At 44.0% G+C, this 16,989-nt stretch overlaps 1 protein-coding gene across 1 annotated transcript in view; it reads right to left on the bottom strand.

The window, feature by feature from the left end:
- Positions 1-16,989, bottom strand: part of ADAMTSL1 (ADAMTS like 1) — a 932,409-nt gene that overhangs the window by 75,253 nt on the left and 840,167 nt on the right. The window contains 2 exon segments of the mRNA XM_047700005.1: positions 5,710-5,844; positions 11,140-11,319. Coding sequence (XP_047555961.1) covers positions 5,710-5,844; positions 11,140-11,319 — 315 coding nt within the window.

Here is a 16,989-nt window from a genome sequence, read left to right as displayed (position 1 = left end):
GGAAAATACAAAGTAAAATCACAACAAGAAACCACTGCAGACCTGAAAGAATGTCTAAAATTCAAAAGACTGACTATAGCAATGCTCCCAAAGACACGAAGAAACCAGAACTGTCAGACACGGGAGGGGGAATGTAGAGTAGTCCAACTACTTTGGAAAAAAGTCTGGAAAACTGAGCATAATCTCTTCCAGTCCCGTCCATGTTGCTACAAAACTTGGGTATTCATCCTTGAAAACTGGAAAAACAAACACCTACTACGTGATCCAGCCATTTCACTTTTAGGCATTTAATTAAGAGAAATGAAAGCATGTGTCCATACAAAAGCGAGTAGATGAATACCTATAGCAACTTCATTTGTAACAACCAGAAATTAGAAATGACCATTCTGTCCCTCAACAAGTGGGTGATGAAACAGATGGCAGTCTATCTGTACAGTGGAACACTAGTTGACAAATCATGTACTGCTGATATGTGTTACAATACAGATGAATGCCAGAATAATTATCTTGAGTGAAAGAAGCCATTCTCCCCAAGGTATGAGTTCTTTTATAAAACATTCTAGAAATCTAATCTAATCTATCTGTATTGAGAGCAGATCAGTTGTTGGGGGGTGGTGGTTGGACATGGAGTGGGGCAAGGGTGTGAAGGCATGCTTTTATAAAAGGGCATGAGGTAACTTTTGGGGATGATGACTATGTTCATTATGTTGACTGTAGTGATGGTTTCACAGGTGTATCCATGTATCAGAACATCAAATTTAAGACTTGAAATATACAATGCCAACTATCTATCAATAAAGCTATTAAAAACTTTTATGTAAAACATATATAAATACATAATTTATCTTACAAATCATTAAAATAAGATAAATAACTATCACTAAATGAACAAAGGTCCTGACAACTCACAAATGAATGCAAATGACTAATAAATATTAAAAATCTTAAAAATCACAAAGAAATAAAAATTTAAAATGATATAATTTTCATACTGTATTTTATACTGTTGTATAGTCACCAATTAAAATGGTAACTCTAAAAACTCTTGGTCATACCTACTGTCGATAAAATTTTAGGGAAGTGAGAATTCTTAAATAGTGCTGGGCACATATAAAGAAGTAGAACTTTTTTGGAGGACCATTTGAAAATGGTACAAACTAAAAGATACAAAACTTTTGACACAATAATTCCACTTCTAGAAATTTATCCTAAGAGAGATATACACAAAAATTTTAGGAATAAGAATATTCATCTCATCTATCTATCTATATATATATTTTAAGATTTTATTTATTTATTTGACAGATGGAGATTACAAGTAGGCAGAGAGGCAAGCAGAGAGAGGGGGAAGCAGACTCCCTGCTGAGCAGAGAGCCCGATGCGGGGCTCGATCCCAGGACCCTGAGATCATGACCTGAGCCGAAGGCAGAGGCTTAACCCACTGAGCCACCCAGGTGCCCTTCATCTATATTTTTATACTAGCAAAAGATTGCAAAGAATCCAAAAGTTCAACATGAGAGAGTTGGTTGAATTTATGATACCTTCCACCAATGCAGCCACCAGAATAAAATATGGAAGAATCAGGGCACCTGAGTGGCTTAGTGGGTTAAAGCCTCTGCCTTCGGCTCAGGTCATGATCTCAGGGTCCTGGGATGGAGTCCCGCCTCAGGATCTTTGCTCAGCGGGGAGCCTGCTTCCCATCTCTCTCTCTCTGCCTGCTTCTCTGCCTACTTGTGATCTGTCAAATAAATAAATAAAATCTTAAAAAAAAAAAAAGCCATATATCAGAGCTAACTCTTCTCCATTACAACTCAAGTCTTGAGATTCCCAGTAGGTGATTCTACTCCAAAAATGACTATTTTAGTTGACAGACATTCTGGCATTGATTTCTCTTTAAGCCACTGCCGAAACTTTCAAGAAGGAATGTTGATTGAGCGACACATGCATAGGCCCATGTGGGTCTCACTTTCCATGACTGTAAATGAAGACTTGGGACCAGTGAGTCCCGTGTTGCTCTCATACTCTTTGCTGTATGACACAGATGTGGAAAATCGCCAGTGGAGGCTTGGCCATGCAGAGTGGATCCAGCCTAACTAGATCCATTGTCCTAGGCAAGATGGGTACTAATTTTCTTTGTCCTTATTTAGCAGCTATCCTTTCTGCTGGGAGGCCTGAGCTGTGCCAACTACTGTGGAGGGCAAGGCCCATGTCCCCCCTTTAGTGGTCTTGGTCCAGGTCTCCGGGCTCCAATTTTACAGTAGCAGCATCTCGGGCCTCCCCACACCTACACCTTTTTGCAGCCTTCTGTTCAATTTTTTTTTGGGGGGGGTAACTAAGACTCAAAATTAATATTTCTCACAGTATCATTTATAGGGCATTAGCATTTATATTATACAAAAAATAACTTTTATTGGTGTTTTTATTATGAGAGCAATACAACTCCATTGTAGAACAATTAAAAATATGAGCAAAAAAAAAAAAGTGAAAATTATCTGTAATTGCCTAGCCCAGATAAAACCGGTACCAATATCATTTTCCTAGTCATTAATATGCACATTATATGCATCTTTTGTCTAAAACAAAATCATACTCCATATACTGCTCACAACTTTTTTCACTAACTGGTACATAACAGTTATGTTTCTGTGTCTCTAAATATTCTTCCACAGATTTAAAAAAAAAAAGATTTTATTTATTAATTTGACAGACAGAGATCACAAGTAGGCAGAAAGGCAGGCAGAGAGAGGGAGATGGGTAAGCAGGCTCCCTGCTGAGCAGAGAGCCTGATGCAGGGCTCGATCCCAGGACCCTGGGATCATGACCTGAGCCGAAGACAGAGGTTTTAACCCACTGAGCCACCCAGGTGCCCCAGCTCTGATATATGGCTTTAAAAAAACCCCCAATTTTCCTTCTTTCCTTCTTCCCATGAAAACATAAGAATTAAGGTCCATGACTTATTATCCCTATGCCACAGAACCACAAAGTTCTCTGAATCTGTTGCAGCCAACGTATCTCATCGATGTGAGAAATACATACACAGGAATGTCACTGTTTACTGGCAACAACAGGGTTGGCAAATGGCTTTCATCCTATCTGTCAACTGCCACCATGCTTGGTGGCAATGTTACAATGAAATCCAAGGCAGTGCCTGGGCTGAATGAAAAAGAATGACATGATTGAGTGAAGATGTGTTGGTTGTGGAAAGGGCAATTAACAGTATCTTTGCCACATACCCATCTTGACCTAGAACATTTGTTACGTTCAAAACAGGGTTTCTTCCTTAAATTGCTCCTGCTATTGATTACTTGCAGAATACCAGATTCTTTCAAATATTACTTTTAGCACATCGTTCTCCTACTTAAAAACCCTCTAAATATCTGTCCCACATAGTCAATCTATTTCCTTAGTCTAATCATCAAGGTCCTCCACATTTTGACACTGTTTCCCATTCTAGGCCTGCAGCAACCCTACACAGACTTGCCTCCCTGACCTAAGTTTGTACCCGGAACAGGCGCTCTGGTCTCAAAGGGCTACCAGCAGGAGCCAGGGATGGGAACCAGTGCAAATAAGAGGAACTAGACTAACAGATCAGGATGAGTTGATAGCTGGGGAGGCTCAAGGTGGAGAAGGTGTATTAGAATTCTCGGGGTGAGGGTCAAAGCCAAAGCTGAGTGGACAAGCTCTGGCTGAGGCTTTTTCCTTTAAATGGTCTAGTTTCTATCCCGGTTAAGCTGCCCATCATCACTTTCAAAGTAGTGGTATTTTATAGCTCTTTCTTTACTGATACTGGATATACATTCTACACCTTATTATTGCCAGCCTAATAGTATCTTATTCACCCTCAATGCCTGTTTCCTTTCCTTGCCTCTTTGAATCCCACCCATCCTTCTGTGCTCAGCTCCAAAGCATCAGCAAGGCCCTGGTCTATTTCAAATGACGAACTTCCCAGAGTCTTGATACTTGACATCATTTCTTAACTCATCTCCACAATTCCATGTAGATCCCTCTGACTTCTCCAGTGCTGGTGAGGCATCAACATTCCCTGCTAGAGTTGCCCCAGCAGTTATATTCAGGGACTTTATGGTAACTGACTTGCTGTCCCATTCAAATGGAACAGTCTGGATGTGGACTAGGGTATTACAGTGTCTTTCAATGGTTAGATTTAAATCCAGTCTAAGGTAACAAAGCACTACGAACTAGCGATAGAACGCACCAGGATAAAGCACAATAAATTCTTATTGCTCATGGCTATAATGAGACAAAATATCATTCCAGAATAAAGAAGAAAGAAAGTAAAACTATCATGGAAAAGTATGAGCAGGTTCATTTTTCCAGCATGCCGAATGGCATCTGAGTGATCTAAGAGTTATTGAACTTGAAACCAAACAATTGCTGCACCCTCTGCTTATGACTGGGCTATGATGAATAGTTGTGACTATTTCTCACAGTGATGAGTCTAAGATTAAAAAAAGGTTTATAATGCTCACATTTAATTTGGAATACATTTACCATTTATAAGCCAAAAGAAAGCAGTAAGAAACATCCATGAATTCTGATTAATACGATGTGGAAAAACTCAATGCCAAGCTTGTATAAGTTATGAGAAACAGAAGAGGGCTACTTGTCATTATATGTGTTCTTATTTTTAGGATCAGATCAGAAACAGAAATTATAAGCTTTTCCCACATGCTCATATACTATGAGCAGTCTTTGTTATTTAGATCATAATGAAAACTGAAGGTAATCTGTTTGTAATCCTATACCAGTCCCTGTGGCCATGTTGATAAGGCATACTTATCAGTGTGACTAGGCACACTTTGGTCTCCTACTCCTTGCTAGGTGATAGGGAGGAGAGAAGAGGAACTTTCCACTTTGAGCCAAAGGAATAATTTTAGTTACCGTTACCAACATTTGGGGCCTCAAAGAGTTAGCATGAGGATTTCCCCCATTTTGTAGACCTGTCCTCTCTGCCCCCGGGCTTTGAAGGCATATAATTCTTCTCTTCCACCTTGACCTTCTCCAGAAGTCAAGGCAGGAGTACAGAGGTTCCTGCGGCATCTCCATGATTCTCGAGTGGAGGGCCCAGGACATCGATGGTCCCCTGCACCTCCTCTCCTACCAGAGAGCACCAACCACGTGGGCAATAACTTGGTGAAGGTTCCCATTGACAGATGCCAGGGAAGCTTTACTCAGCAAAGTTATTTAAACACTTGCTGGAGGAGTCCATCTGGGTTGGTTTCAGGCCCTATCTATATAGAAGGCTAACCTAAATAGAATTATCTAGATTTTTCTTCTTGAAAGCTGATTAAAACTCTAGTTGAGTTAGGACAAGGTCATGGGCACATACTGGTGTATGGTTGGCAAGGGAATGGAGATATAGGAGCCATTTTTACTGCTCTGCTCTTTACTTACTGTTCAGTGAGTCAATCTGACTGAGAGGATCTGGACTGTGGCATCGGCCCAAGACGATTCAGAAAGGAGCCATGTTGGAATCTAGACAAGCTTTAGAGTCCAGACTAAGATCTACACTCACCTCACATGGAAAGTCAGCCAAGTTTCCACTGGTGAGTCTGGATTCTGTAGGCAATTTAGTGATTTCCTGTTGGCCACCCCCTCCTGCTGCTTCCATCCCACCTGCAAGTAGTCACCCATCCATAAATCCTGTCCAGCCCTGGATTTCAGCCTAACGTTCCAGAGATTTGGACTCACCAACGAGAGCAGAATTCCCAGGATCCAGGACCAGCTGTGCTCCCAGAGGAGATGTCAGCACTGAAGGAAGGTTCAGTCCAGTGGCTGAAAGCAAGGCCCTGAGGTCTTCTAACTGTGTTGGGACTTGGGGAGGATCTGTGGGAAGGCAAATGGGGAGTCAAGCAGGTTAAAGCATGGAGGCTATATTAAGGAGGGAAGGAAAGATGGGCATGCATGGGCATGCATGTAAGGCAGGCATTATGGCTACCTTTCAGCATCATTTTTTCCCCCACAGAGAAGGTGTGTCTATCAATATTTGATGCCCCAAACAATAAGGTCAGTAATAAGAATCAGGCATGTTGATTTTAGGAGTTCTTTACTGAATACCACTTTATACCACAGTACCACTGGGTCTCTATAAATGTGTTGGCAAATTAAACCATATTATAAAAATACTCTTAAAAAGCTAACACTTCTTCAGCATTTATTATATGCCAAGTCCTGTGTTAGTTTTCACTCCTTCCTTCACTTAACTCTTATTCCTGTAGAGTGCCTTGTTATTGTCCCCCCAGATACGGATACATCACAACAGGAATTTTTTATTTAAGTGAGAGAGCTCGCATGTGCACATGCAAGGTGGGGGGAGGGGCAGCAGCAGAGGGAGGGAGAGAATCTTTTTTTTTTTTTTTAATGTGGAGCTGCTGCCTTTAATTTTTTTTGGTTTTTCTTTCTATAAACATATATTTTTATCCCCAGGGGTACAGGTCTGCCAATCGCCAGGTTTACACACTTCACAGCACTCACCATAGCACATACCCTTCCCAATATCCATAACCCCACCCCCCTCTCCCCATCAACCCTCAGTTTGTTTTGTGAGATTAAGAGTCACTTATGGTTTGTCTCCCTCCCAATCCCATCTTGTTACATTTATTCTTCTCCTACCCCCTTAACCCCCCAAGTTGCATCTCCTCTCCCTCATATCAGGGAGATCATATGATAGTTGTCTTTCTCCGATTGACTTATTTCGCTAAGCATGATACCCTCTAGTTCCATCCACGTTGTTGCAAATGGCAAGATTTCATTTCTTTTGATGGCTGCATAGTATTCCATTGTGTATATATACCACATCTTCTTTATCCATTCGTCTGTTGATGGACATCTAGGTTCTTTCCATAGTTTGGCTATTGTAGACATTGCTGCTATAAACATTCGGGTGCACGTGCCCCTTCGGATCACTACGTTTGTATCTTTAGGGTAAATACCCAGCAGTGCAATTGCAGGGTCATAGGGTAGTTCTATTTTCAACATTTTGAGGAACATCCATGCTGTTTTCTAGAGTGGTTGCACCAGCTTGCATTCCCACCAACAGTGTAGGAGGGTTCCCCTTTGGGAGGGAGAGAATCTTAAGCAGACTCTATGTTCAGCATGGAGCCTGACACAGAGCTCAATCTCACGACCCTGAGATCATGACCTGAGCTGAAATTGAGTCAGATGCTTAGCTGACTTTACCATCCAGGTGCCCCAGGAATTTCTTATTTAAAAGAAGTCTATGAGTGACACTTTCCATGAAGAAAAAGATTTCTTTATGAAGTTGATAAAATGAATTTGCTTTGTGGTCTGGATTTTTATGCCCAGGTAGGACCAGATAAGCAGGACAGGGATGATTTGTTCTTCAAAATCTTAGAAGGAGTTAGGAGTGAAGTCATCAGAGGTCTAGTTAACTGGAGCCCAAAGTGACAAAAATGGGAATTTAGTGGCTTATCATTTCCACTGGACAAATAAAGAGGCAAGGACCTAATGAAGCTTCTGGTGGTGAGAGGACTCAAGATTCTCTGAGACAAGAAGCAGAATCCCGTTTCCCTGCTTCCTACATCTCCCAAGGCAGACTCCCATTTTTTTTCTGTAGAGCTCTTGTTGGAGTCTGAAGAGGAGCAGGAGTATTTCTCTTGTAACTGATGGTCATATTTCATCAGTGTCCAGTGAGAGCCTATTATGGGCCTGTCACTTTGTCAGTTATTTGTTAAGGGGGTGGCAAGTAAGTCATGATGGCTTCAGAGTCTGCTTCAGAAATATGCCTTCTGTCTACTCTGCCTTGACTGCAAAAGACCACTGCATACAGAAAACAATGATGAGCTTCAAATTTTGATATATATTTATGTATATTTTATATAAATTATTAAAATATTACATTATATATGTGTTATATATAATTTTAAAATATTCCTATCATATGATCTCCCTGATATGAGGGAGAGGAGATGCAACATGGGGGGTTGAGGGGGTAGGAGAAGAATAAATGAAACAAGATGGGATTGGGAGGGAGAGAAACCATAAGTGACTCTTAATCTCACAAAACAAACTGAGGGTTGATGGGGGGAGGGGGGTTGGGAGAGGGGGGGTGGGGTTATGGATATTGGGGAGGGTATGTGCTATGGTGAGTGCTGTGAAGTGTGTAAACCTGGCGATTCGCAGACCTGTACCCCTGGGGATAAAATATATATGTTTATAAAAAGTAAAAAAAAAAATATTCCTCATATGGTATAGATGAAAACATCATGTTTGGGTTCGGGAATGCTCCATTTGAGCTGGGGCTCTGTCATTCCCTAACTTGGGCAAGTCACTTAATTCCCTTGAGCCTTAGTTTCCTTATTTATAAAATGGGGAGGAAACTCATCATTTCCTAGATTTCTTTCTACTCTGAATTGCCATGATTTTAGGACCTGATGGTAGCAGTTTACTCCAACCTAGAGTCTCTTCTTCCTGTCTTTTTAAACTTAAATAATTAACTTTTACAATTTCAATTCCAGTTTGTTACTATACAGTGTCTCCCTGGTTTCAGGAACAGAAGCCAGTGATGCTTCACCTCCACACAAGACCCAGTGGTCATCCCAACAAGTGCCTTCCTTAATGCCCATCACTCGTTTTTTAATATTCCCTTGGGAATATTCAAATTGAATACTGAATATTCCCTCAAGAATATTAAACTCAAGGGGTACTTGGGTAGTGCAGTCATTTCCATGTTGGCTCTTGGTTTTCATTCAGGTCGAGGTCTTGGGGTCGTGGGATCTAGCCCCATGTTGGACTCCCTATTCAGTGGGGAGTCTGCTTGAGTTTCTCTCCCTCCCTCTGCCCTTCCTGCTTGTGTTCTCTCTCTCTCTCTCAAATATATACATAAATCTTAAAAAAAAAAAAGAATATTAAACTCAAGAAACCCTTGCTGATTTCCTAAAAGCCAAGAAGGGAGGTTATGTCCCATCTTCAAAACCATCAGCTATTCTTGGGCCAAATGTCAGCCCCTCCTAATGCCCTTAGAGATTTTATCATATAGTTCTTCTTTGGTGCATGTCCATTTGATCTTCCAAGGGAAACCATAAATTCTCCAAGGGCAGAGGTCACTTCTTAAATTTATCCCAATGCTCGAGATGGAACTTAGAGGCAATACATCATGAATATTCATCCAATGGCCACAGCAATAAATAAGTGGAAAGTCTCATTACATATCAAGTCTCCATGCTATGAGTTAGGTCACAGAGCTTGGTGTGAAAGCTCAGTTTTATATATGAAGTCCCTTGTTTAATAATTAAACCAAATTTTTGGCTGCTTAAAATTAAAATAGAAGAGAGACATTACTTCTATGTCCACAAAGTACCTATACAACTAAAAATACGTGGATTAATAAACCAAGGCTTCTGATCAGGAAAAGCCCTCAACCTAAGAGTCTAAACAGTGATTTTTTTTTCTCACATCATATTTGATTAAAATGGGAAGACGTCCTGCTTGTCCAGCTCTGTGTTCACAGTCACGCCAGTTTTCAGTCACAATCCTGCCAGAGCTGGCAGGCAGAACGTGCACCCTTCATTGGCAAAGCCATGGTCACAACCACGCAGCCATGATTTCCTGTCTGTCAGTGCAGATGACAAGCCAGGCTTATTCGGGAGGAAAAGCCCACAGGAAGCCCCGTAACTCAGTGTGGGGCAACAGTGCCTGGGCCCTGGGCTCCAGACTCGCATAAAAACCGACACAGAACAGATGACATCCTTCACCAAGGGGTTTTCTGTGGCTTTCTAAGATGACTAGTGGTTTATGCAGCCACTGGTGAGATGAAAACCCTCCAGGGCCCCTCTGAAACCTGAGTGGGCAGGGGCTAGAGACCCTAGGCTTTCGTCTATCAGCAATTGGGGCTATGGAAATACAATATAAAGGTTAATTATTTTTCCCCAAGGAGGTCTATAATGTATGAATGTGTGTGTATGTACGGCGTGTGAGTCTTTGTATTTCTCACAGTTCCTTCTTTTTTCCCTTAGAAGGAGAGCTTTCTCTTAGTGAGAAAACTAGCACGAGGGCTCTAATTATCCGTTTTAAAAAAAAAAGTGGCAAGACAAAAACAAGCCTTTTTACTGCATCCCACCAAGTTCCAGACTCTGGGGAAGATAACCCGAGGGTCCCTAGTACACAGGATAAAAGTAACCCAGTTATTGCTCCCAACATGGCTGAGTCCAGCACTGGGCAACAGGGAATATTAGATAGTGTCCCAGGGGCCGTTATTTCTAATACCTATGTTATGTGAAGAATTTATGGGTTCTTATACTTGGGGGTACTGTAGTCTGGATACCTGTGTCCCTTCAAATTCATAGGTGAAGTCCTAACCCCCAAGGTGATGGTATTAGGTGATGGGGCCTTTAGGAGGTGAAGCAGATCCCTCAAGATTGCCATTAGTGGCCTTATACACGAGACCACGGAGAGCTGGCTTGTCGCTTCTGCCATGGACGGACACAGCAAGAAGCCAGTGGTCTGTAACCCAGAGAAGGGGGTTCAGCAGAACCCGACTGCGCTAACCTCCTGATCCTGGACTTCCAGCCTCTAGAAGACATAATGTCTTCTAGACATATGTCTTATGTAAGACATAAACTTCTGTTGTTATGAGCTATCCAGTTTGTGGTGTTTTGTTTTAGCAGCCTAGGCAGGGGAGTATTTTTAGGCAGGGGAGTATCTGTGTGGACTTGAGGTGGGCTGGACTATGAACTTTCTGAAATTCTATGAAAAATGTTATATGTGTGAATTTTTCTGGAGGGGGTCATCAATAGTTTTCATCCGATGCTCAAAGAAGTCCTTAATGCAGAAGAAATTAACAATAACTTCTTTACTTCTTCAGCATTGGTAGCCGCCTCCCCCTACATGGACAGTCCCCGTAGTGCATCCACATGAAGGCTAGCATCTAAGGCTTAGTAGGGCTAAGTGAGTTGCCCAAGATAACAAAGGATCACACACAGTGAATAAGCAGTAGAACCAGTGTTAAAAATGATGTCTGCCTGGCCCCTGGGTCTGTGTTCTTTTTTACTGGAAGGCCCTAAGGTGGGAGGAGGGGAAGGCATATTGCTTTTATGTACTTAGTTGCATCAGGGATAAAGGGAGGGTGAGGGTGGGCTGGACGGTCAGCCTCAGGGTGTTTACCTAGGATCAGCAGCTGCGTGTTCTCAGTCAGCTCTCCGTGGACATTGGCTGCCCTGCAGGAGTAAAGACCCTGATCCAAGGGGGACACGTCTGTGAGCAGCAAGGAGCCCTCGTGCCCATGGGGAGGGGAGCCCAGTTTGCTTTTGTTCCTGAACCAAGTGACTTCAGCTTCGGGCACACCTAGAAAGAAAAGAAAAATAAATGCATCAGCGGAACACACTCAGGTGACCCTGGAGGCAGTTACCACCGCTTGGCGGACCCTCCCAGGGGCTACTCGGCAGGAAGCATGGGCCTGGGCGTCTTCTACCAACCTCTGGCCAAACCAAATAATGCTTGTGACCTCTCCATGGTCTCGAGAGCTTTGGTCATTTAAAGCTCACACTGATGAAGCAGGAAGAAAGAGGCCAGTTAACAGAACAGCAAGTGGGCAGCTGGTAAAGGGCACTTGCGAAGATGAAGGAAAGTACCCAAACTCTGTGCAGAAACCAGGGATGGACATAAGCCCCAAATCTATATGGTGGTGAAGATGAATGATTGACAAGCACATGAAACAAACATTGAGTGAGAAGAGCTGGACAGAAAGAGTACACATTGGATGATCTCATTTCTGTAAGTGACAGACAAAATCCAGTAACATCAACACAGGCTGTTAGCACTCGGGCTGGTGGCTTTAGTGAGAGGGAGGGACAAACTGGGGGGTGTGGAGACTAACTGGGCATGGTCACTGGTTATTCTCTGGTTCCTGACCCGAGAGCTCGTTTGGTAGGACTTTTGTGATATGTCCCCTTTTCTGTACAGATATTACACTTCAATAAAAAGTTAAAAGCTATAAAGTCTTAGTATTTTGTCTAGTATGAACCAGACAAATGAAAGCTGCTGGAACCTGACCAGAACTGACACTATACATGGAAAACACGCTTGTAGTTTTTGGAACCTATGTATTTTCTTAGAATAAGAGAACACAGAGCTGTGGCCATAGCACCCCAGAGAAAGAGACAAAGAAAGAGACAAAAACAAAGTACTCTGCTCTTTTATCAGTCCAAGTTTAACGTCTGTGAGAGAGAGCTGGGAGGGTGCGAATGAGTTAGGACGGAGTACCTGTCTTTGGAAGTTGGGCTCTGTCCTCTAGGGGCATCATTGACTGAAAGTGTTTCTCTGCAAATTCATAAGATGAAGTCCTCTCCCCCTCCAATGTGATAGTATTTGGAGGTGGGGCCTTTGGAGGTAATTAGGATTATGTGATGTCATGGGGTTGGGGTTGTCATGATGGGATTAGTGCCCCTATGAGAAGAGACTGGAGGGGCGCCTGGGTGGCTCTGTGGGTTAAAGCCTCTGCCTTCGGCTTGGGTCATGATTCCAGCATCCTGGGATCAAGCCCTGTATCAGGTTTTCTGCTCAGCCGGGAGCCTGCTTCCCTTCCTCTCTCTCTGCCTGCCTCTCTGCCTACTTGTGATCTCTGTCAAATAAATAAATAAAATCTTAAAAAAAAAAAAAAAGAAGAAGAGACTGGAGAGCTAGCCCTCTCTCTCTCCATCATGTCAAGACACGGTAAGATGGCGGTCTACAATCCAGAAAAGAGCTCTCAACAGACCTGTAGGAGCTGGCACCTTGAGCTTGGACTTCTCCGCCTCCAGGACTAGGAGAAATACATTTTGGACATTTAAGCCACCTTGTCTATGGACATTTTGTAATAGCAGCCCAAGGTGGCAACTTCAATTCTTCAGGACGTTTCCCTGTGGTTGCCATGCTGGCAAGCAGGCCCCAGCCCAGGACGAGACTTCTGAGACAGTCTGTGTGGGAGGCTCCGCAGGAGGCTGAGCTTGGAGTGAACCCAGAGGCAGAAAATCTGGGGCATCAATTCACAGGTCTCTGGGGAGCAGAAGGCTCCATTCCTCTCACCCTCGGCCTGTTGGCTCCGCTCGAGTTTACTCACAGCTCTTGGGTGTGTATCTAGGGTATGTCAATAATGTCAAATCTGGTCAATGGGGGTCAAAGTCAGGAAGAGTCAAAGGGCTTAACCTTTAGTTCTGAGCGTCTCTGAGTTGTGGCTACATGCTGCATTTGGGGCAAGGACAGTGTTGCCTTAAATGGGCAGCTTACTGGTGAGGACACAGACATCTTCAAGGGACTGCCTGTGTATCTGTTACTTGTCCTTGAATCTGCTGAACAGAATTTACCAGTGGTCTACTCTGTACCCCTGGCTCAGTGGCAGCCCCAATTATGGGTCCCTGGGGACTTCCTGCTCCTGAGCTCCCAGTAGGAGGAAGTAGGGTAGAGTCAGGAAGGTGGTCTCACACTCCCTCACTGATGATGAACGGCCTTGTGGGAATTCACGGGTATCCTGGCTGCTCTGCTGCCTCAGCTGGGCCTGGAGCAGGGGCCCAAGATGCTGGTCAAAGTACCTGGCTAGTCTGCAGGGCCTTCCTCCTTATTACGAGGAAGAGAGGAGGGATTCTCTGGTTTTCTCTTGTACTCCAATTAACAATAATTTGATGAGAAACCCTATGGATCACCAAACTGGCTCGAAGGAGGAGGGCTGCTGAAATGGGATGAAGACTCGGAGACTGCATGCCTGTCACTTTGGGGAGAGGCAGGTCCCATGATGCCCAACGCTCGACTGCACAAGGACCAGGGTGGCCCAGCCCCTGAATACACCTGGACAGATGGGGCAGGTAAGAGGCAGAAAAGCTGAGTTTTCATTGCAGCACCACTAGGGAGAGCAAGAGCATCATGATGCCTGGTCATGCCAGCTTAGGCTCTGGACCCTGAGCTTAGTTTTTAGGTTAAAAGAAAAAAATCCACAGCATTCAGGAGAAAGCCTCTGAAAGGTAAGCTGAAGAAAGCATTCCCTGCCATTTCTCTCCTGAAAGCACAAGAAGAACTGAGGTCCTACAGATCATTTTCTGCAAGTATTTCCCTTGTTGGCACGTTCTTTTGAAGAGTGCTGTGGGCAGCAGGCACACAGTCCCCGCTAGGACCTAAGAATGTTCTGGAGCCAGGCAGCTGGACTAAATGGGCCCTCGGTTCCACTAAGTGAAGGGGAGCAGGAACAGTCCCTCCACCACTGAGCTGATGGGACAGTGTGTGTGTCTCCAGCACCAACATTCTTGAGGATCTCGGCAACATGGACAACCCCGCAGCAAGACTTGCTGCTGCTCCCAGTGTCTCCTTCTCTGGAAGGGCCCGTGCTCCTGCAGGACAGCCAGAGGCAGAGACACGCAGGAGAAGAGAGGAAATTGGGCAGGGAGAGGTGAGAAACAAGAGGCAGAGGGAGAGAACCCAGGCCGCAAGAGAGACCTGGAGCCATTTCTCACTTCCCCAGGAAGTGGGTCTGACCATCTTCAATTCCCTTAATCACTCTGCCTCCTGCCCCTCATGAAATCGGGGTGTTTGCCAGCGTGCAACAGGGTGCTTACCACAAGGACCGAATTCTCTAGGTGAGGGGAGGGCAGCTCATGGGAGAAATGCAAATGTTCAGGATAGCAAAGGGTGGACGGAGGTTACCTCCAGTCCCTGTAGAGCTAAAACCACAGAAGTGACGCCCATGCCAAAGGGAGAGAAATTATGTAGTACGCATTCTTCGATATATTTATTAGCAAATCTGTCAGGCTCACTCCAGTATGGCCTGCATTAAGAATTTGCTGATGGTCGAGTTGTGTCTGGTGTCCTATGTTGGGGGCTTCCTGCATAGGACTGGGGGCCTCAGGCACAGGACGACACTGAAAAGATACTTTAGAATCTTTTCAGTCTCTTTCATGACTGACTCTGACATCTTCCAAACAGAAGAAAGGAAGAAGAGGCCTCAGAGAGTTCTTTTTTCCCTCAAGAGATGATAATGAGCCTTTAGAGAATGTCACTAGCCCTTGTTTAAGCCAGAGTCCCTTGAAAAGGTATCAGAGACACACGCCCAATACCGACATTCCAGAATAGCTGGACATAGGGAGGGCACAACCGTCAGGGACTATGCAAGATATCCTGAGCATGTGAGAGGAGAAAGAACGCTTGGTGAACATTTGCTATAAGCCAAGATATTTTATAAAGATAAACACATTTGTCAAAGAGATGAAAAAAAAACTGCCTGAAGTGATGTTAGTTTGGATCCCTGATTGATTACGCAGGGTCAGAGCCTCTGTCTCTCCCTACTCCTCCCCCATAGCCAGTCAGTGGCAGGGCGGAGATTCACACTCAGCCATTTGATGTCACAGATCCCAGCCTACCATGTTTACCACACCGCATGCCCTGTACCTGACTGCCTCTTCAGAGAACATCAGAAATGCTACACTATTGTTTCTGAACTGTCAAATCCTTGCTTTCTACTCTGAGAATGAACCTTTTTGCTGTAGCTATAATACCAAGATTATTGTGAGAAGGGGTTTCTAGAACCCATGTGTGCTTTGTTAGCGCTCTTCTTGTTCAGAAGCTGGTCAGGTTGTGGGAGATTTTTTTCCCTCTCCTAGGCTGTTGTGATGTGACCACACCTTTTACCAAAAGAAATGTCTAAAAAATGACAGAAAAGATACTCCACCACAGAATGCAGTCCCATGCTATGGTGTTGACAAGTTACTTGGATAAGCTCCATGCTCTGGCCTCCCAGCTATGATCGGTCTAAAACAGGGGAGGAAAAAAAACGCTGCTTTGCCTTTTTCCCTTTGCTGGCCTATCTTATCAGCAACACAATGCTCTCCCTGTTGCTTGAAAGAATCAATAAGTAAGTCTAGTCACAATGGGTTAGATGATTATAAGGATTAGAAACTTTCGTCTCCACAGAGCCTCCGGGGAGGGTGATACTAGAATATTCTTTTTTTAATCCGGAGAGGATATTTTTGCTGACCAGACCACTTGTTGCATTTGGAAGGCTGCTGGCACCACACAAGCCTGTCAGCATCCTGAGCTGCCTGACAGGATGCGTTCCAGCAGCTTCTTCCATGGCGTGATGCAAGAAAAGAAAAGGTAGCAGTAACTAAAATGTTAGCTGCGGCAGTTATTCTGAAGAATCATGGAAGTCTGGAGAGGAGGTGTCTAGCATGTCACATTTCTCCAAACGGACTGAGGCAGACATTGATAGGGGTTCACAAAACCCGTTTACTTCTTTTTCCTGTGTGCCCATCCTGCCCCCACTGCTCAATATCCCTTATGGTGGGGAGAGGCCAGGTGACAAGAAGGACCATGAGAAGTGGTAACAGATGTTTCTTTCAGGTGTGGCCCTTCAAAGCCTTCCCAACCATCCTCCATGCTTTGTTCTTCCCCTCTTCTGGTTGACAAGTTAGAGATAATCCCTGAGGAGACCCTGGGGGGCATGTGTTTAAAATAATAGAGCCACAAGCATTCTGTGACCCTGACCGTGTGGGGCAGTCAGCTCTTTGGACTCCTGGGTAAGCAACAATAAACTATTTTGTTTGCTCCATGATATATTTGGGGGTCTACTTATTAGCATAGTCTAGCCTGCCCGAATAAATATACTGCCTGCCACTGATTCCTCAAGTATTTATTTCTGCATCACCAGTCCTAAGAATTTTATCTCCTAAGTCTCTTGAAATCTTCTTTTGTTCTTAGGACAAAATCCCAAATTGTACCATAATTTATAAAGCATGTAAGAGCTAGCCCCTATCTGCTCTTCCCCCCACCTCCAGAAATAGGTCATGCTACTTTCTTCTCTGTTGTCTGTACTACAGTCACCGCAGCCATATTCTACTCCTTTAGAGGCAGCCTGCTCTTTCTACCTCAGGCCCTTTGCACCTGCTGGTCCCAGTGGTTGAAACACTCCCTTCTCCTCCAAATTTTTATCTCCTACAAGGTCTTCTCAACTCTTCTCAAGCAGAGGAAAAAGTGTGGGAGTGACACACTGGATTG

This window comes from Lutra lutra, chromosome 13, assembly GCF_902655055.1.
Source record: "Lutra lutra chromosome 13, mLutLut1.2, whole genome shotgun sequence".
NCBI classification, from domain to species: domain Eukaryota; kingdom Metazoa; phylum Chordata; class Mammalia; order Carnivora; family Mustelidae; genus Lutra; species Lutra lutra.
Note: the sequence above shows the minus strand (reverse complement) of the source record. Positions and strands in the feature narration are given on the sequence as shown.